General features: G+C 41.3%; 1 protein-coding gene across 13 annotated transcripts in view; it reads left to right on the top strand.

Moving 5' to 3' along the window:
- The window catches only part of AGAP1 (ArfGAP with GTPase domain, ankyrin repeat and PH domain 1), a 390,393-nt gene that overhangs the window by 178,481 nt on the left and 190,073 nt on the right, over positions 1 to 21,839 (top strand). For 10 of the 13 annotated variants that reach the window (XM_042784244.1, XM_042784242.1, XM_042784241.1 and 7 more), the window contains 2 exons: positions 5,001 to 5,128; positions 17,198 to 17,353. In XM_042784244.1, the coding sequence (XP_042640178.1) occupies positions 5,001 to 5,128; positions 17,198 to 17,353 (284 nt within the window). The remainder of the gene's footprint in view (positions 1 to 5,000; positions 5,129 to 17,197; positions 17,354 to 21,839) is intronic. The other 3 variants (XM_042784245.1, XM_042784239.1, XM_042784237.1) reach the window with 1 other exon arrangement.

Genomic DNA, 21,839 nt, shown 5'->3' with positions numbered 1-21,839 from the left:
CAGTTTTAGGAGGTGTGCAGCTAGATGTGAGTCTTACCTTGTGTCTTGAACTTCTGGTAAGGAGTATTTTCCCCCCAGGTCTCTGCCTTTCTTGTCCTTATACTTGAATGAAGCCGTGCTAATGAGATTTGAGAGACCCGGCTGCCCCCGCCAAAGCAGCCTCACACTGCACAAGAAGTTGACATGTGAACAGCCCTTTGAACCAAGGAAAGACAACTCTGTCAGAGCAGTTACTCTGGCAACAGTATTTCTAATGGTGATTAGCTCCGAAACAGAGCACAAAGAGGACTCGGTTCATTATGGAGGCGCAGCTCTGGGTTTCGGCGAGAGGAGGTGACCTGCTGTTCCTCCCGCGAGTGAATTTAGTCCTCTGACAGTCAGCCCCACGCCGTCGAGAGCGGAATAGGAGAGCTTTGGCGAAAATTAGTGTTACGGGTAACTCTTTTTTTTCAACGTGCAAATGGCAACGGCGATGGTTTGCCATGCAGACCTGCTGAGCTGGAGCGGGGAAGCCTTGCTTTGCGGCTCAGAGACTGCTAGGCCACCGAGTTTTCCTGCTTCGTGGGACGGTCCTTCCAATAAACGATCCGGCGAGAAGTTAGTAGGGGCTGCTTACGAATGAATGGTTTGACTAACAAAAAGTAGCATTTGAGATGAAAGTGGCAGGGGGAGGGAAGGTTAATTTTGTTTTGGTGAGTTAGGTCAGGCATGGAAGAAGAGGCATTCAAGTCAAGAGCTTTCTCTCCAAACTTGGACATTTTATTCATCTTGCAGACCAGGAATTTCACATGCTTTTAATTAACAAGGCCTTAAAGCAAAATATAGCTTCTAGTCATTCTGGCTAGTGAAATTAAGTTTAAACGTATAAAAAATAAGCATCAGTCTTCCCCAAAGACCAAACATTTGCTAAACATCAATTCTGGTTTATAACTCTAAATATCCTTGGCATATCTCTGTTTATTTGCAGAAGAGTTCTTGACTTTGCAAATAAATTTTGTTTAGGTTTTCATACTACAGATAGATGGCTTACAATAAAAATCTCTCTGAAATGGATAGCTTAATTGAGTATATAGAAGCGGAGAGATTGCAACTGATGTTAAAAATAGTTGAAATGCTTGTTACTATCTTGATTATTTTTGATATTTGCCACATAGATTAAGTCAGTATTCATCATTTTAGAAAGACATCTTAACAAGTATATTTACATTAAATTCAGAAGCACTGAATTATCTTTGGGATGAGATGGAACCTGGAAGCTCTAGGGCAAAAATATTTCTGCTTTCTTGCGTTCTCCACTCACTTTATAGGACATTTGGTTTAATTGCATAGCGTCCTCTGGACTGACATTTCAATTACAGGCAGTTCAATATTAATCTGAAGATTTTGACTCTGGGTAGCCTTAAATCGGTAAATGAAGTACACTAGTTGGTTTTCATTAACAGCAAAAAGATGTTTATGTATGGCTACAGCTTACATCAGGTGTTCCTGAAGAGCAACATTTATTGCTGTATGTTTTTTCAGTAGAGGTCCCACCTAGCCACTCAGCTGCTTAAACTTTTGTGGTTCTGGTTACTGCCTTTTGGAAAAGAAATGTCACTCTTTTGGATATATTTTGTTATATACTGAAAAAGTTGCTCCTAAATTCAGTGTGAATTTGTATATAGTTGTACTTGTGGAAATAAAATGTGTTGGTTTAAGGATTTTTCCTACCTAAGGAGCTAATGAGTGATCACATTGAGTCCTAACAAAGAGGTAATAACAGAAATGGGTTTGGGGTTGAACAAGCTATATAACATGGCTGTTGTCTGGATCTGGTGTTAGTTCTTATCATTATGGTGTATTTCTCTCTTGCTACGCAGCTATTTAACTGTGTATTTTCCCTCCCTAACTGCTGTGTCTGAAGATGTCAGCAGCAGGAATTAGCAGATCTGTGGGGTTTTCAGTGCCAGCCATTTTAAGTTTTGTGTATTTCAGGGATTTCTTCTCTGGAACAGAAGATGTAAAAAATGTGAATTTGCAGCAGCACTGCTGAGGAGATGTGTGCTGAACCCCTTTTATTGACTTCTGATGGGCAAGATTTAGGTTTCATCTCTTCTCTCAAGGTAGCTTTAGAAAGAGCACAGTAGGTCTTTTGACAGTCCAGCGATTGCCCCACAGATGATCAGTCACGTCTTTCATATGTTGCAAACTTTGAAGGGTCAGGGTACTCCTTTAGGTACTTCTGAAGCCCGTATCACCATCATATCCAAGGCCAAGTAGCCCTGAGCACTTGAATATTGAATGCAATCTAATTATGGAGTGACGGCTACATGACTGCAGTGAAAGAAGCAAAAACTGTTTGGTGTCTCAAAGGAGAGCAGGTCGCCTAATGAAGAGAGAGGAGAGGCAGGAGGAATCGTGATCTGGCGGGGGGTGTTAGACTTGTTGCCGAAATGGAGGGGGAATTGGGAAGGTTTGGCAGCTCAGAAGGGGATTTCCATTAGGGGGCACATCATTTTTTCTAGCGGAGGGAAGAGCTAGGAAATGGTCTACTCTAGAATTCGTAGCACAATTTTAAGTAGGTAGCATTAGATCTTCCGCTGCAATTTTACCATTTTGTAGTGCACAGGATAAATTGCCCTTTGTGCTGCTCTGTGTAAAGTTTAGTTTCCAGCTGTTTTTAGGATTACTCTTCCCATTTTGACATCCACAATTTGTGGGTTTTAAAACTTATTTTTTAAATGTCTGCTTTTGTAGTCCTTAGCCTAGTGTTCAGGTCATGCGTTTGAGCAGGTGAGCACAGACTGTCTTGGTTTTTTTTTTGTTGTGCCTTCTTAGAGTGACAATTTGGCAAGACTCCTTTATGTATGTTAATGTGATGCTACAAGCACACCTGTATTGAGATTAAAGGAAAGAGGTAAATATTTTCCTCGACCTCTCCTGTATGAGAGTGGAAGCTTTTGCTGAGAATGTAGTTTTCATTCATGTGTGGTTTTAATTCAGTTTTGGTCTTAATTTAGGTCTTTACCACATATGATGAAGACAAATCCATGTGCATTTGTTAAAATCTGACCTTTGGTTTGCTCTCTGCATTCACTAATGTGTTTTAAAATATTTTAATATATGGCTTTCCAGGCACCAGATCAATAAACCGATGGGTCTGAAATGACAGAGTGCTACGATATTCCTCTGTAATTTAAACATGATTAGCTGATGAAGGTTATGATCAATATGCCAGTGGAAGATAAATTAATTGATATCATCCTTTCAGGATGATAAGAGGCCTATTGGAGGTGGGATGTAACTAATGAAGCTGCTTCTTCATATATATGAGCCATTTTTTATACAATGTATTCTCACTAAATCATGGTTATGCCATCATTCATTTACATGAAAAACATAAGCCACAGACCAGTTTGTTATTAAAATTGCATTTGAGAAGAAATTTTACGCTTGCACTGCTAAACAATATCTCTGCCTGTGTTATACTGTATTGAGGAAAAATAATCTTGGAATTTACATAAATATCTTTTTATATTTTCTGAACAAGACAGATTGAATGCTGTTAGTTTAATTACAACAAGCTTCTGTGTGACTTTTTAAGTAGATGCCAATAATTGTCGCCATTCTGCCTCGCTGACTGGTTTCAGTGGAGACTCTGCAAGTGACTACAGACTCATTTGCACAAGTTCCATGAAATGCTTCACTTCATGAAGATTACTGCATGCACAGAGGCTAAATTTAGTTAGCAGCATTTTTGATTAGCCACTAGACTGGTTTCTGAAGACTGACATTTTGATTATTTTTTAATTTGTGACCAAAAAGGTAGACAACAAATGTAGTGTAAAGGATTTTATTTTTAAGTATTTATGACCTAAAGAGTTCTTTACAAAGGCTTTAGATGAATAGTAGAATGAACTGAAATTCCAGTGTATCACAGAATGAGTTTCTGAAATAGTTTGACTTTTTAAAATTGAAAAATTAGAGGGGAGGTATGGAAGCTGCTGCATTTCAGATCAGCTCTGTTTCTGGTTTTTGTTATGTGTCTGCTGAGCTGTATATAGAAATGTTAATGGCTTTGATCCCTCTACCCGTTTGATAGGTGCTGCTTTTCTTTACACATTGAAGAAATAGTTTAATACATTGCAAAATAAATTTGGTATTTTTCCAGCTGTGCTAGTGCTTCTAAGTAATAAAAGCTAAAACCAGAAATCATAATATAGCTTCTTTCCGTAAAGAATTTGAATGGGATGTGGTGTGTGGCACCACTAATCCAAGTATTCTTTGTCAGGGGACCATTATTCATTTTATTAATCCGATAATCATTTGTTTCAAATGCTTTAAACTTGTGGTTTCCAAAACTGGTTGTCCTGATGCAGTGGCGTAATATTAAATCCACCGATAATTAGGAAATGTCCACCTTATCCCTGAGCAGTAGAGAGTGCATGCCTTCTTGTAAACTAAACCTGCTAGCACTAGCAATGATAGCTTTCCTAATGAACCATCATTCTGTGATGTAGGACACCTTCCAGGATTGTACCAGTAAACAGCGCTAAGATGCACTTGGACTAGATTATTAATCAAGTGTTGCTCGTACTTAAGTTCTCCCTGCAAGGAGAACATCCCAAAGAATAGAAAATGTGTGCTACCATAGGCTTTGTGGTATTATAAGCATTTAGTGGAGTTGTTACAGCATTCCTGGTATTGCTTTTTGTCACTTGTACACCTGCCTTTTCCCCTTTTGCTTGGATGTTACTGGTTCTCCCGTGCTCACCTAACGGAGTGAGAGATCTGGGGCAATTTCATCCCTGTGGAGAACAGAGCTGGAGTCTCACATGGAGCATATTGTGGAAAAAGCAGCATCTGTCATCTTAATTGGATGTATTATAATCAATTTTTGGAGCAAGCTTTGGCAATGGAAAACCCTGCTCTGTGTATTGTGTGTTCTGTGTATTTTTGACATACCGTCTTTTCCAGTGTGTACTGTAGCTTACCTGTCTGTATGTTTTGGTTTTCTTTAGTTGCTCAGAAGATCGTTGCAACAAGGAAGAAACAGCAACTCTCAATTGGGCCCTGCAAATCTCTACCAAACTCTCCAAGCCACTCATCCGTGTGTTCTGCCCAGGTTTCTGCCGTACATATCAGCCAGGTACAGACTGCAACGAATGCTTGCTTGAAAAAGTAAATGATAGATTGCTTGTCATCTAATGTATTTGATGCCAGTGCTCTTTTTGCTGCTTGATAGGTAGATGGCATTTTTTTTTGAAAGGTATCAGTGATCTGTAGCTTGAAGCAATTTTTTTTTTTTTTTAATTGGCTTGACTTTGTTTCAAGAAACTGCTGCAGTGAAATAGTTTGGCTTTAAAGCCATCTTTGATCATCCTGATTCATGCCCAGCAGCCCTGCTGTTCTGAGTAGCCCACCTGTTATGATAGCAGGTTTTGCTGTACGGTGTTTTAAAATTATCTCGCTGTGTTTTTGGTTATTGTTCTTATTCAGATGTGTGCTGACTGATAATAGCTGGTGGATCTCAGTGGTTAGCATGCTAGAATTTTACATTTGTGAGCACTGTGCGCAGTTGTAATTGCCTGCCTCTGTTATGCTCAATTAAAATGATTCCCCTTTAATGACAGTGATATATGTTGCTGTTGACTTGTAGATACTATGTGTAAAAACAAAATGCTGCCTTAATGTATGGCAGGAAAGTCTGGTGACCTTGACGGTATTTTTGGAAACATACAGTTCATACCAAAATTTTCTAACTTGCACAGTTTTTATCTGTGTACGTTTGTACAATCTCCTGTATTTCCCTCGTGATACCCTTCCTCAGTATCTTTGTTTTCTAGTGTCAAGTGACATGCTCTGTGTACGTTCACAGTTAGGATGTATATAAGCTCTGTCGTTCGGATCCAAGACCTCTGCAGCCAGGCAGGCTGTGTTCCCGCTGTGCTCTCTCGCTCTCAGCAGATGGATGTTCCAGGGCCATCATTTTGACCCTTACAGCCTGTGGCCGGAGTTGTGGCCTGGTTTCCTGATTGCCAGCAGAGAAGTCTGAAATGTCTGATATCCACCAGCAATTCTGGCATGTTTTCCAGTTTAAACTCAGTAGTATGCCGATAATGTCTTCTAAGGTTATATTGCAGTCTTGAGCCACCCATGTGAGGTTTTGTTTTATTGATGGGCCTTTCTCCCACTTTTTGGCAAAAAGCAATATAGTGAAGAAGTGTTGTACCTTTGGGGAAAACGTTTTGTTGTCACTTTTGTTTTTTTTGGGGTTGTTTTTTTGCTTGTTTGTTTTATGTTTGGTTGTTTTTTTCTTCAATTTGACATGTCGCTCTCTTCTGAAAGCACTCTGTTTAGATTTATACCACAGGATGAAGGCTCTCTTGGTTCTGTGGTCATAGTGACTTGGTCTTCTTCTGTGCCCTGGTGGAAACTTCCACCACTGGGTGAACTCTAAAGATGCAGATGCCAGTTTGGTCTTAGAGTTCTTTGCTGTGAGATGTTCTGTCTTGAGCTGAGTCCAGATACTGACCTCAGACTGTGATTCTTGCTTTTGCTGATTATGCCAAAAGAAGATGCTGAAGTTCAGACCTCCCTTTCTAAAGCAGATGCTAAGGTGCATGACTCTTCAGAAGAACCTTGGCACCTTCTGATGAAGTTACAAGTTCCTCATATGGAAGAGGTTCTCCCCTTTCTTGTCGTATGTAACATTGACCCAGTTTCCTTAGCCACCCGCTCTCTCTGACCAGTTCATTGCCACAGGTGCTTGGAACTTCCAAAGTGCTTTTCTTCCAAACAGTTTCCTCCAGGCAGTTGTGTTTGTTCATACTTTTAGACCAAGAGGAATGATGGTGCCTGTATGGGCCATCTGAGACCTGTCCTATTCAGTGAGGGAACAAGAAATGTGCTGTCACTGAAATGTGGAGAACAAATGGCATCAATTCTAGTACTGACCTTACTCTTGGATACAAGAATGACCTAGTTTACTCAATCTGCTCCTGACTGTATAGTTTTTTCAAGATTTTTGTAAAGAGGATAGATGATGCTTTGTACAATCCAGTCTTAGCCAGCTGCATCTCTATTTTCTGCATTGTCTTAAAGCAGTTGCGGTCACCCTTCTTGTAAATGAAGCTTGTTTGATGAAGATGGTCAAATGTTTAGGTTCTCACCAGTTTCCCACCCAAGTCTAGTGTGGAAGCCAACAGCAAATACTGAATTCTAGACAACTACTTCACCTATGCAGCAAACTCTTGCCAGTGATAAAGACTGTTTGGGAAAATGAAGACAAGTTAGCTTTTGTGATAAGGATCCCTACAATCTGTTTCAATAAAAATGAAATAATGTTCTTTACTGCCTTTGCCAGCTGGTATAATTATCTAATGTGGCAATTCCAACACCAAAGATGTCTGTCTTCTGAGACTGATGCCATGCCTAAAAGTATAGGCCATAAATCTGTTTCATGTCATATCGCCTTTGTACTACACTTAAAAGCAGTACGACCTTGTTTAAGGAAAGGAAGCTGAATCCTTATCCTAGACTTAAAAGAACTTTGGAACTGCAATTCCAAGTTTAAGATCTGGGGGAAGATTTACCATCTCTGATCTTGACTGGTGTCTTGCCCGTTAGAACATCTGTTTTGACGTAATGATGTTTCACTGAAGATTTCCTCCATGAATCAAAACTGTTATCATTACAGTGTCCTGCCACTTGCATTCTCCACAGGAGTGAAGGCCTTCAGAAGTAGTGGTGACACAGATCACTTCAGATAAAGTGAGATGTTGTTCCTTTTCTGGTTGGTTGACTCTGGTGATCGAACTCCTGCAAACTCCCTAGATGACTCTGCAGTCAAGAGCTTAGGCTTTAGAGAAAGGAAAAAAGAAAAAAAAGTGTCACCCAGTCTAGTCCTTAGCATACCTTGAGAGAAATTCTAAGGCCTAATACCAACAAGGGCTTTTCCACCCAGTAGTTCTGGTTTTCAAATGGTGGAAGACTTGTTTGTGTGTTTAGTCATGTCCAGTAGTCGGAGGTGGTGAACACCTAGGTAATGTTCCCTTCCAAAATTCTCTCAGATATGTCTACACTCATGCACTTAGCATATTTCCAGAGACCTGTTTCATGGAATTAGATGCTTCCTATTCCAGTGACAGAATCCACTTGTGTTTGCAGTAGGTGCTGCTTCTGTTTTCCTTCTCTGACTTTTTCTTTATAATGCATGTATGGCGGTCAAAGTGAGGTTTTTACTCAATAACCTTTGATAGCCAGAATCGGTAACCCTTGGTGCAAGTACTTCACATCCATATGTTGGCTTTCGGGGCAGCACAGAATGCATGCAAAGAATTTTATTCTCAAATCTAAGGTTATCATTCATGATTTGTGATGGACAGAACTGTTGTATACTCTGTCAACAAGAAAGATGGTGCAATATTGCTTATATTCTGCTAGAAAACAATCTGTCTGCATTGAGAAGTACTTCAGTCAGCAGCTCACCTTCTGTTTGTTCTGAACACTTCAAGAGGTGGACTGAGTTGTTTTGAGAGGAAGAAGTGTTGTTTAGTGTATTGAAGGCCTGTTATCAGCCACAGGGCATCTTGGGATAGGTCTTTTTACTTTGGCCATCAACAAGAAATGCACATCAGGAGAGTTACAGACCTATCACTTCTGTATCTAGTATCTTTGCCATTTCTATCCCACCTTTCATTCCCCCCTGCCCCTTGCCAGTCTGATAGGCTTGTAGACCATGCTAAATCTTATTTCAAAATACTGTGAGTTCCTCTTACATCAGAAAGCCCTATAAGTGCTCCTTTTTCTCACTCCTCACCGTAATTAAGGTGTTCCTTGTCTTATACACCTGACATATCAGGAAGGCATTTTAGAGAAACTTACAGAAGTAGTGCCAATATCCAGCAGTTCCAAGGGACTCTCTTCTCTGCCCAGACCCTGAAAGTGGAGATTTTGTTCTGAAAACCATGAGGCTGCTCAGGTCGGCACCATCTTTGGTCTTCAGTGCATTCCACCTGAGCTCCAGATGCATCAGAAATCTGTGCGAAGTAGCCCTGCACTGGATAACCTGTTGAGTAGTTACCTGGGGCTGTGAATATTTTTAAGTTTATGCTCCTGGAAAAATATCGGAAAAAACTGTGTGACACAACATCTGTAGTTGCTGTTTTTGTGAAGGGCTTTGGGCCCCTCTTCAGACAAACTGATGATGTGGAGGTTCCAGCTAGGAGTCCCCAGCAGTGTGAGTTTACTGATGGACTACAGTTTTGAAGGTAAAAATGAGAAGTTTACCAGTGACTATACTTCCTTGAAATCTGTAGTCTGTGTGTATTTTCACCCTTGCTGTCCTTCCTGACATTCAGCTGTTTATGTTCTGCTGTGAGAGGGGATTGAAATGGCACCATGCTTCCACGTCTGCCTGTACTACATCTGTTCTGCCATGACAGAGAGAGACCTTAGACACCACACCTTCCATGCTCTGAGTTTAAAAACATTAACTGGGTGAGTAGTGAGTGTGATCATGTAAAGTCACCCACAGAATCATTATACATGTGGACTGCAGCGCAGAGAAATGCGTTTACTGGTCAGGAGTGTCACTCTTCTAGGAGATTTACATTATACATGAGAAAGGTATGGAGCTTAACATAATTTTATTAAACTGCAGCTCAGGTATGGCCAGCACACAAGCTTGCTCCCTACTACCTGCTGCAAATCTGTAAAGATGCATTATTTATGCTTGCACTATGGCTCCATAAAGTTTTTACTACAATGTGATTGTCTAAATATGTAAATTAAACTATTAAAAGCAAAGTGCAGTCAGCTTAATCATCCATTATTTTACTCGATATGAGACCTGATTATGGATAAGGACTAAATAGTAGGGTACAATTATCTGATTTATAGTGGGGGTCATTGGGAATGAAATATTCTGTTGTAATATTTTGGGCACTTGAATAAAGAAATAGACTACACTGCTTAATTAGCTATTCCTTCTGATTTTTCATGTAATTGCAGAACGAAAACTAAGAGAAGTGAAAACAGTATTTAATACCATTGCAGCATACTTCATAATCTTTCTGTATTTACAGGGTTATTTCTAAATGATCTCTAGCGTTTATTACTAGTTTCACACACAATACACAAGTATATGGAAGTGCATTCTCCAGGACGCAGATGTTAAAACTCAGTGCATCCATTGGTGCACTTTCATCCTTTCTTTATTTTCACAGGACCGCAGTTATGTTCCTGTGTTAGTTTTTGTTATGCCTGTTGTTACTTTTTCCTTTCTGAGGTCTCTTAAGCTTCAGACTTAAACTTGATCTTCTCTTAGACTTTCCGGTTCATAAAGCAATTGCAATTGCTGTATTATTCATAGAATCACAGAGTGGTTTGGGTTGGAAGAGACCTTAAAGACCATCTAGTTCCACCCCCCTGCCCCGGGCAGGGCCCCCTTCCCCCAGCCCAGGGGGCTCCCAGCCCCGTCCAACCTGGCCTTGAACCCTTCCAGGGAGGGGGCAGCCACAGCTGCTCTGGGCACCCTGGGCCAGCGCCTCACCCCCCGCACAGGGGATAATTTCTGCCTTAGTTCTAAGCTAAGTCTGCCCTCTGCCAGTTTAAAACCGTCACCCCTTGTCCTACCCACACCCCCTGATCCAGAGTCCCTCCCCCCCTCTCCTGTCCCCCCTTTAAGCCCTGGGAGGCCGCTCGAAGGGCTCCCCGGCCCCTTCTCTTCTCCAGGCTGAACCCCCCCAACTCTCTCAGCCCGGCCCCCCAGGGGAGCTGCTCCAGCCCCCCCAGCATCTCCGTGGCCTCCTCTGGCCCCGCTCGAGCAGCTCCGGGTCCTTCTGCTGTTGGGGGCCCCCGAGCTGGCCCCAGCACTGCAGGGGGGTCTCCCCAGAGCGGAGCAGAGGGGGAGAATCCCCTCCCTGGCCCTGCTGCCCCCCCTGCTCTGGCTGCAGCCCAGGGCACGGGTGGGTTCTGGGCTGCCAGCGCACGGGGCTGCCTCACGGGCAGTTTTCCCCCCCCCAGCCCCCCCAGTCCCTCTCCTCGGGGCTGCTCTCCAGCCACTCCTCGAGGGCCCAGCCTGGGTTTGTGCTGGGGATTGCCCCGGCCCACGGGCAGGACCTTGCCCTTGGCCTTGTTGAACCCCAGGAGGTTTGCCCGGGCCCCCCTCTCCAGCCTGCCCAGGTCCCTCTGGATGCCATCCCTGCCCTCCTGCGTGTCCCCCACCACACAGCTCGGGGTCGTTGGTGAACTTGCTGAGGGTGCCCTCGATCCCACTGTCTACATCACCAACAAAGATGTTGAACAGGGCCAGGCCCAACCCTGACCCCTGAGGAACACCACTTGTCATTGCTCTCCATTTAGACATTGAGCTGTTGACTGCAACTCTTTGAGTGCGAACATCCAGCCAATTCCTTATCCACCAAGTGGTCTGGCCATGTCTCTCCAATTTAGAGAGAACGATATCGTGTGGGACAGTGTCAAATGCTTATTGTCACATTTGGTTAATTAAATGTTATTAGTGATTTTGTGGAGATGACGTTTTTGAATGTGCCAGCTTAGTTTGTCTTCAGAAGTTGTCTTCGGGTTCTCTTGGTGCTCTTTGGTCTGTCTGTTAGGACAGATCTGCTCTTTCCTCTACTTTGCTATTACAGTGAGAAAAGGCAAAAGCTCCTTAGATGGAGTTGTTCTAATATATTGCAAAGGGTGAGATTAAACTGCTAAATAGGGGAAAATAGTACAATTATTACAAGACAATTTGTTCTTACTGTGGAGGGCTGGACTTACTGAAATGTCTGGAGTTGTTTATCTGGGCCTAGGTTTGAAATCTGCTGTCAAATCTGTATTCCACAGCAGCATGCTCAAAGCTTTCTGACTTTTGCTGAGGCAATGACTAAACGGTTTCTTCTTCCTTGACCTGTCTTGGGTGTGTGGCTGTCTATCGCCAAAATACCTTGATTAAATTGGACTCCTACCTGTAGTGTTTTCAGATGAAAGACTGAGGCAATGTAACTTTCAAGAGAAAAACAGTACACAAGTGGCTAAAGTGAAATCTGTCCTGACTGAAGAATTTTCCCCAAGGCTTCTGTGTTTCTACAGAAGAATGCTTTTCCCTGCTTTCCCCAAAAAGAGAAGGTGCAGACGCCAAATGCATTCTGTCATAGGGTATGTAATCTCTGCTTTTGATCAAGGCTTGCTTTATTCCAACAGTTCCCAGGCTTCCTGAAGCTCTGGGCATCTTTTGCCTCTTTCAGAAGTAGGACCTGCTGCCTTCATTTTCCCTTCAAGCAGTCGTTAGAGATTATTTTTCTGGAGGGCGCTCTGGTATATCTAAAGAGCAGAAAGAAAACACTGAGTCTGTCTGTATCAAGTTACTTATCATGAAGATAAAGCTGATATTTTTCTTCCTATGTTCTCATTCAGTGGTTTGGCCTGACATTTGTACTATGTAAACCTTATGGACCATTTGGCAATACCAGGTAATTTATAGAAGGTGAATATTTTGCCTTCTTTATATAATGGGCCAGTCAGGAACATGCCCCTTGCAAATATGAGGGTAAGTCCAACCTTTTCTTTGTGCAGATCGCTGCTGAGTTCCTGTTACACCAGGTAAATGATTCACCGGTTTGTTTGCTAAGGAAACCTGAAGTATTTAAAAACTTTGAAAGTGTGTGATTTGACTTGGTTCAATCCTTTTTCTGCCGAGGACTGTGGACCCAGTATACAAAGTTTAGGGGTTTTTTTATGAGCTATCAGCAGGAATCTCATTACAGGCTTCAACGCTTTCCTTGGCAGGGTCTGCCTTTGAGGTAACTGCACTGATTGGACCTGTTTGGTCAAGTTATGCCAGGTTGATAGCTTCATCTGAGTTGTTCTTGTCTGGTAATGGTGTAGTGACAATACTCTGCTAGATTTGTGCTTGTTGCTATGACCTTGAGTTTTTTACAGCATCTGTCTGTGTGGCAACAAAGCTAGAAGCCTGTATAGGTACTAAAGTTATACATTTCTGTAAATGGAGTATTGACCATTCATACAAGGTACATTCTAGAAATAACATATCCTCGAAATGAAAGGATTCCGGGGTTTTCTCTAACAGTATGCTGAAGTTCATTAACCACCATCAGGCTGTGTATCTATCTTCTAGCAGGAAGGAAAAACAAAGTTGTACTGTGTATGTCCAGAAACTGAGCATGTTTCAGAGTGGGCACCCTCCCTTAATGAGGACAGGAAAACCTGTCACTCGAGAAAGCCAAACAGGGATGTATCTGTGTAATGGTTCTACTGGGGCTAACATTTTCCCTACATAGGGTCATTTGGTTGACCTCTGTCCCTACTGCCATGACTCTGGTTAGAGCAGTGACTCAAAAATGGCCCTTGGTGCTGACATCTCAGGTACATCCAAGACTTGAGAGCAGTTTAGTGGAAAAACTTGACTGAAAAAGTTATGTTAAGCTGTGTAATGTCCCGATGGGTATTAGTACTTATTCGATTGGTTTTGACTGCCACAGATTTGACCAGTTCGTCTACAGTCAGCGGATGGCCTTATATTTGATAAGTGTTGGGTTACATGTGCTGTTGGGTAGTTCTTCAGATTCACTGACTTGATTCTTATGGCTCGGGACAAACGTTAGGTTCTGCGATTATAGTTATTGCCACATGTCCTAAATTCTGCACTTGACTCCAGTGAACCTGTTACTAATGCTTGCATACTGATGGCAGCAAACTGCTCTCTACAGTCTTAATATGGCAAAGTCCCTGTACTTTTATTTGATGCAAGAAAACAACCGGACAGAGACCGCTTGCCACCTTTTGTTTCCTTCAGCAGCACGTTAGGTTCAGATGTTACCAAGACAGTGGTTTCCAAGCGCTTGTCTGGTTGCATTTTTCATTGCAGGCTATTACTTGGAAGTCACGTCTGAGCCCACTCTTGTCAAACCCATTCTCTCTGTTGAGATGTTTCAGAGCAGCCATATAGTTTTAGCTGTTTGCTAATTATTGTCACTCTCAGTAGCAGTTAGAGCTTGTTCGGTGTTCGTAGACACGCTTTGATTTTGTGGAAACCTTGAAGTTTTCCACTTTTAGGTCTTCTATTGAAATAGATTTTTATTTTTTTTTCAGCCAGTAGATTTGACATGACTTATTTTGAAGCCACCTCAGAATTTTATTTACAAAGTTGGGAACCCAGTGGGGCTAGTATGTATGAAGAGAAACATTGCCTGCAGGACTTTTTATAGAAGCTTCCCTCTATAGGAACGTTTGTCTTTGGGGACTAGAATGCCCAACGTTTATGTGTTTTCCTTTAGGAGTTACTTGCTCCTGGAAAATAAATCATTTTAAAAAATTTAGGAGTCAGTGCCTCACTGCAAAAAAGTATAAAATGATGCTGTAAGATGACAGATTAAAAAGATAAAATTCTAGGGAATCCTGTATGAGCTCTATCTGGGAAATAGGCACTTAGGGTAGAAATCTGTTCATTTTAGTTAACTATGCACTGCCACCCTTATTTTTTTTTTTTTTATCAAGTTGATCAGTATTATGAAACAGAACATAGCTGCATGCTTTTATTTTCAACAGCCTGTGGTTCAAATCTTGTCATCAGTGTACAACATCCGAATCTCTCCTTGCCTTTTTCTTCTTTCTGTAGAAGAGGCTGCTTCAAAGTGTTTTGAGACATAACCCTGTTGTGATCTTTCTTTTCTCCACCATCTTCATCACTTACTGTCATCTCTTTTCCTCCTTGGGTGAGCCTTTCAGCTGCATAGTTTTAATCTTAAATGTGTTCAGTGCCATTTCCAATTAATGGTCGCTTCCTTAGATTTCCTTCTCCCTCATTTTCCCCACCCCAGTTTGGTTCAGTCATGGCAGAGAGGACAGCAGGTCCTCACCACTCAGTCTGAAAGCCATTCCTTGACACCAGCATCTTTGGTCTCCTTCCCTAATGCTATTTTACACTTGCTGAGTTTCCAGAGTTCACCTTCTGTACTTTATTATGTCAGCCACATTTTAAGGCTTCCATACCACCCTCCTCACCTCGGACATGTCCAGTGGTTTGGTTCTCATTTTCAAAGTTGTTGGCAGTTTGAATTTTGGCAAATTTTTGGCAATCACTCTGAGTGTCCTAGGTACATGTTTTTTTTTTCCATGACTGTTTTTTATTTAAAAGTCTTTCCTGTATTTCTTAGAGAGATAATCTCTGAGCTGCCCAGGCTCTGTGCCATTTGCTCTTCTGTATGTTTGGTGTGTTACTTGGTGTCTCAGCAGGATGCCATAGAGAAGGGGAAAGCACATGCGGGGTAAATTAAGGTGGCTTCTTCTCAGGTTGTTCTGCTCATCTCTCTGGTGTTACCATTCTCTGTTAGGACACTAAAAATGCTCTTTTCAGCTCTTGTTCTTTCACCTTACTTGTTTTATATACTTGGGCCATCTCCAAATTCTGCTTGCTATTTCCTCAGGGCACTTGAAAATGTAAAAAAAACTTTTTCAAGATCCTCTGTTACTTTCAGTACCCTTACCTCTGGCCTCCTGACAGCCATACTTTGCCAATTCATTCAGAATGAAGGGATGATGAAATTTCCCCATCGTAAAGAGGGGAAGAGGAGAACTTTCTCCATCAAAAAGCTCATTGGCTGTATTGTCAGTCCTATGTTGTCATACAGAAATGAGCTAAGGATCATGTTGTTATTTAGAGAGAAACAGTGACTTTCAGAAGCGGTGGTTCTGGATTTCTACCTGCACTGATGGGCCCTTCAACCCGAATGTGAGCTGCTTGTCTCATGCTTCTTCCTTTTCACCCTTTGCTTCTTGAAATTAAAAAGCAAAAAAACCAAAACCAATAATAAATAAATAAATTTGGAAAAACTGGAAGAATCACAAGAGGACTTGAAATCATTAAACAAGACTTCAACTGGATGATATAAAAGATTGTCTCCTACTTGGTTCTCCTTCAGAGGTTTCATCCTGACAGCTTGCAACTTCAGATCCTGGTCCGTATGCCCACCTCCAAGGAGCGTGTGAGAGTAGGCACTGGAATGCCTGTTTTTCCTTTTGAGCAGCTTTACCTGGTGAATTCCTACCTATAGCAATTAAGATGAGACCAAGTAGTGGGTTTTAAGTGTCATGGGAGAATCCTTCTCCTCGGGCATCGTGGAAATACCCTCCTACCTTCTTTCCTCACTTCTTTTAGGAAACTTGGCTGCTTTAAAGATGTTCCTTCACCCTTTTGTGTGCATCACAGACCTTTCTTTTCCCCCTCATAAATTACATGTGGTTGTTGTCCAGACCCTTCACCCACTGCTGCTTTTCTGGTGAGCTTTTCATCAACAGTGCGCAGAATTTTCCACCTTTGCCCTGCCCCAGTCCCTCATCAGCATATACAGTATATCCTCAAAGGTTATACTTGTATCTGATAGGAAAAAAATCTGTCCTTTTGTCTTTCCAGACTACCACCACATCCTTTTTAATGGTGTTTTTTAGTACTCATGTTATGACTAATAATTTAAAAAAAAAAAAAAAAAAATCAAGACTTTGTTCTTTTGGTCCTTTTCATTCTATCCGGTTTCCTCACCTTCCTGTTATTAGTAACTTGTTGCCTCAATTCATTAATTGTTTTACAGACTAACAGGCTCCTTTATTTCTTTCAAGACTGATGTAACTTTACATTTTTGGCTACTTCGAATAAATTGGATTGTCTTCCCTTAAAGTTTTGTATCTCTGTGCCCTATCACTGCAGTAGCCATTTTACAATGTTGAATTATTTTCATTTTCTTGATTAGCTCTTGGTGAACTTGTGTCTCCAAACTAGGATTAAATCCAGCTATGCAGTTCTATGGCACTAGGCGTTTTTTTTCTTAGGTTTGAGGCAGAATTTGGTTTAGCAGTTTTGACGTAAAAAACCAGAATTTTCCCAGTGCTTTGTTTATTCATACACTAGTAAATCAAATGAAAGTGTTTATATCCAGTGAAGGTTGTACTGTGTAGAATGAAAATGTGCCTGCCATATCAAAAGGACTTTCTAAGTTTTCAAAAAACAATGGCAGGGAAAATATTGAAGGGCTTGGAATAGAAATGTGTGGAAAAGTGGCAGTAGGGCAGTCCCGCTGTGTTCCTGAGCCTAGGCTGCTGTTCTTGCGTATCAGGACTAAATAAAATACAGCTGTGGATTGTAATTTCTTGAAAGCAGTGTATCACTGTTTAAAACTAACTTTAATCCTTGCAGACCAGTAATGGAGGAGGGAGTTTAAGTGATTATTCCTCCTCTGTCCCATCAACTCCAAGCACCAGCCAGAAGGAGCTACGGATTGATGTTCCTCCCACTGCCAACACACCAACTCCTGTCCGTAAACAGTCCAAGCGCCGATCCAACCTCTTCACGGTGAGTGAGCCAAGGAAGAGATTATTGCTGTGTTTTACGTAGTGCTCTGTGGTGAGGGCCTGAACTTCAACCCTATTGAGTTGAGCTGGTCTAATCCAGACAGGAGAATTGATACGGATCTGTAGGCTTGAAAACAAAAACATTTTAGATTTACCATGGGGCGGTTCTGTTTGAGGACTTAAACAGAAACCAAATGCAGTGAAGTTATTCTGTTGGGAATTACAGTGAAGCGAGTGAGTATCTGCAGTTGAATTCTGGAGCCTTTGTCCAACTTTAATTCTCAGACCTGAGATTTAACCTTTCATTCTAGATTCCTGGGCTTGGCAGTAATCAGAGAGAAAGCTGGGCCTCTGCTCCCCAATCCTGCCTTTACACTGAGTCATGCTGCTGACTCAGGGCTCCCTTGCGAGGTCTCCTGTGTTTGTAGAGAGGTCTTGGGGTTTACCATGGGAGTACCACACGGTACGGCAAAATAACTACCCCATGCTAGTTTCATTACTATTCAGTCTCAACTCACTTTTCTTTTCCAGGGTTAAGAGAGATGATGGAGATTAAAATGACTTTTTTCCTTCCCAAACCATCTGTTTTTTGCTTCATTGAGAGACAAAAAAAAAAATGTACTAAATAGAAAGCTTGACTGGTCCAATATTGTAGGTTTTTGTTATGCATAAGTAGTTTGGGAGATGATAATGAAGCCTTGAGTGATGATTTCCTCCGTTTAGCAGTCTTGCTGAAAGCTTTGGGATTGTATTGTGTGCGTAATTGTGGCTTTGTAAGCAGTTTTTTGACATTTAACGTGCTTGATAGCAAACACAGAATCCCCGTGAGCTCACATGTAAGTCTCTTGGTGAGCGTAGCTACATTAGTTGCGTTTAGAAAGCCACGACTTCCCTGTCACAGTAAAGAGTTTATATTTTTTTTTTATTCCCAAGGAGAGGTAATGTTCAGTTCCCGAAACTAGCTCGTTCCTTGGTTGTATCCAGGGAACCGCATACAAAAATGGTAGAACCATTTCCTTGTACTCTAAACAAAATCTGACCTCTTGGCCTTTAGCAAGTAGAAAGTTTTGTCATTGTTTTGGAGCGCTGAATGACAAGAGTCCCAGGGATCGCATTTCACGTCTCCATCCCGACAGTGATATTTTAAGAGGAGATCTTCAAACTCTCCTACAAAGGAATGAACACCAGGCATTTCTGTTTCGGTGCAAACGTCTAGGTGCAAAAGAACAAAATGGGCAAAAACGAGTGGCCCCCGAAAAAGCGGCCGGTTTTGACGCCTGGTGTTTTTACAGCAGGCGTGGGGCTGGCGGCTGCTCGCGCAGGCGAGCTCGGGAGTTACAACCCCACTAGGTGTCAGTGTCAGCCCAGGAACCACCGGCACAGCAACACCTGGAAATGGAGCCGAGAGCTACAGCATCCCCCCAAAAGCCTTCGCTGGCCAGCTCTGGGCTGAAGGATGCATGAAATGCTGTCGGGGGTGATGTAGGTGGTGTTGACATTTGGGAAACCGGGGTGGTTTTAAATTGGGTAAGTGTAAATTTGAGAAAGTGAATTGAGAAAAATAAACCCATCTACAATTGCGAAAAAGGTTTGAGAAGAAGGTTAAGTCAGCTGCATTTGCTGTACGTAAATAGACTGAAGCTCTGGTTTGTGATAATTAATAGCACAGTGAGAACCAAACTGACTAATATGAGAGGATGTTGCTAGTTGTCTTAATGTCTAATAACTGGGAGGAAAATGGGGGGGAAACAAGTCCTATGGAAAAAAAAAAAAAAAAGAATAATAACAACTTGACTTTTCAGAATTAATTCTGTCTTTTAATATCTGGGCATACTGAAATTTCTGTAATGAGTTGCTCTGGAGTCCGTGTCCTGAAGTATTTAACACTGACCCTGCTGTAAGCCAGGTTTCATGCCATATCAGCCTAGTTATAACCTGGAATTATCTAATTAAATAAATAGTTGCCCAGTATTTTCTGTCTAGTTATGAGCAGAGTGCATAATCAAAATATTTTTCTGCTTAGCTCTGGGTTTCTTCCTATGCTTTTTTCCTAGACTGTTACTTGCTTATGCGCTTATCACTCGGAATCAAATATATTTCTGTTTAATTGCAAATTACCCCTTGTTTTCTAGCATAGGTAGTATTTTTAGTTTCTTACGTGACGATCTTTTAGTGTTCAAAGAAAACTGAGTTAAGTAGAAAATAGATGTGATTTTTCTTAAATCAGTTACAGCTTGTGAGTTGGAATAGGGTTGAGAATTTTAAGCATGTTGATGTTTAAGTGCATTAAATGCAGTGTCTGATCTTTTTTAATTTGAATATTAATATTTGCTGTAAAGCTATTGTTGCGGTAGCTGACATTCTACGTAGGTGATAAAATAGATCAAATATTAGCAGAAGGGTGTAAATGTCCTTTGTTTTGTGCAGTGTGTTAAGAGGGACAACTGAATAATAGTGTATAGTGCAGGTGGGGATTTAAGACACATGCAAGGTCCACTTCAGCAAAGAACTGATTGTAACTACACGTCCAATCCCGTATGGGGTGAGTGAACTTCTGGTACAGGAAGATGCATCTCCTTTCTCATATCCAGTATCACCTGCCTTACATCTTTGCAGAATTGCAGGCAAGACCTTTTAAAAGCTAAAAATAACTCTCTGTCTCAGTACATACTGTTAGAGATCAGTGCTCTTATTTTTGGGACTGTCTGGACTGCTGATACTGGGTTCTGGTTGTGCACACACTGAGGTGCTCACAGACCTTACGTGGGTAAGGTTTTATGTTGACTTAAGCTTGAGTATGACTTGCAGTGCAAAGGGGAAATGAGTCAAATGCTGTTCATGCAGGTGTTTTAATTTTTTTGGACTTTTTCTGGTTCGCTTGAATGAAGTTCTAAGTAGGAACAACTTAATACATGGATGTGACATCAGAAAAAGTCTTAGCAAATGTTGATCCGGTATGGTTTAGAGTGTATTTTTTTACACTATGGGATGTAAGACGCATTGTGTGTGTCATAGGTTACAAAAGCATAAAAGATCAGAATGTATCTCTATTTCACTGCATGATTTGTCTTCATAAATAGTGGAGCCTGCGAAGACTTTCCCCTTGAAAATTTTATGCATTCTGTGATTATAAGCAGCTAGAATAGAATTTGCCCAACAAATTCCTACGTTTCTGTACTTTGGCATTTGACAGTATTTTGCACATAGCTGTTTTCCTTCTACGTGCAGTGTATTATTTCCAGATGCAGTTACTTTTACGGAATGGAAGATGTGATGATTTAAAAATAAAAATGAGTAGTAGCGTGTAGATATTTAGCTTGCTTTTCAGAGGCAGGATCCTTTCTTTTAAGATGATGAATAAAAAAGAAACATTCAAGTTGACAACTTCCCTCCCAAGGATTTGGCTACCTTCGCTGAGTTTCTTTAAAATGTCACTTACGGGCGCTTTGCGCCATTGAAGCATTGTTTTGCCGTGTATTATTGGGAAGTGGCACTTTCAGATTCAGAAATCTGTCTTGAAGGACGAGGAACAATAGTTATCCTGGACGTTGGATTTCATCCCTCCCACTTGTTTTGCTTGCTTTCATTTATTCTTTGTTTAATTCCCCGGCACGTCATTCCATTGCCCTGAACCATAGTAACTAGTGATAGGAGCTCGTTCCCGGCGGAGCAGGGAAAGCAGCACGGGATCCCTGCTGGGTAAATGTGTTGCTGAGAATGGTGGTACTCGAAGTCCTCCTCCCTGGGTTTTCTCCCTCCTCTTCCCTCCTCTCACGCCTGAAGGCAACTGCGCTGGGAATTTTTTTTTTTTTTTTTTTTTTTCTTCTTTCCACCCCTTCGTAGAAGATGGAAAACGGGTGTAAGCTCTCCGCGATCCTAATCGTTCTCCTAATTTCAGTGTCTTTCAAACATCTCTTTCCGCTGAAAATGAAAAGCGAGATCTTGTGTCGCTCTGGTTTTCATTAACCTCCCATTGTGGTACTGGACATCGCAAATGTATTCGTTTCATATATCATCTCTGATTTGAAAAGCACATGAAAATGTTTTCCCATTTTCGATATTGTGTGAGTAATGTTCCTATTGAAAAGTAATGGAGTGAAGTTGTCACTTGTCAGTTCAGTTATTAAGGAGGATGACTCTCAGGTCTTCTTTTTGTAATAAAATAAATCTGTCAAAATCATTATGCTTGTGCGTTCTTTCACAATAATGGACTGGAATCTGAATAACTTCTTAAAATTTCTATATAACTTTATAAAGTCATGAAGTGAGCACTGTGAGATTACTCCTGGGGCAGTTCCAGCATTATAGAAAACCAAGATCAGGCAATTCAGTTTTTAAAACACTGGTTAAATTTTTCTCATGCTGATTTTTCTTCATTGTGTTCAGATAACTTTTTTCAGCATCAATTGCTACCTTTTCTTGCAATTCTGAATTTCCAACCAACCAAAAGTACAAAAAAAAAAAAAAAAAAGTCAACGAGATCAAAG

The sequence above is a fragment of the Tyto alba genome, unplaced genomic scaffold (genome assembly GCF_018691265.1).
Source record: "Tyto alba isolate M040663 unplaced genomic scaffold, T.alba_DEE_v4.0 Super-Scaffold_7, whole genome shotgun sequence".
NCBI lineage: Eukaryota > Metazoa > Chordata > Aves > Strigiformes > Tytonidae > Tyto > Tyto alba.
Note: the sequence above shows the minus strand (reverse complement) of the source record. Positions and strands in the feature narration are given on the sequence as shown.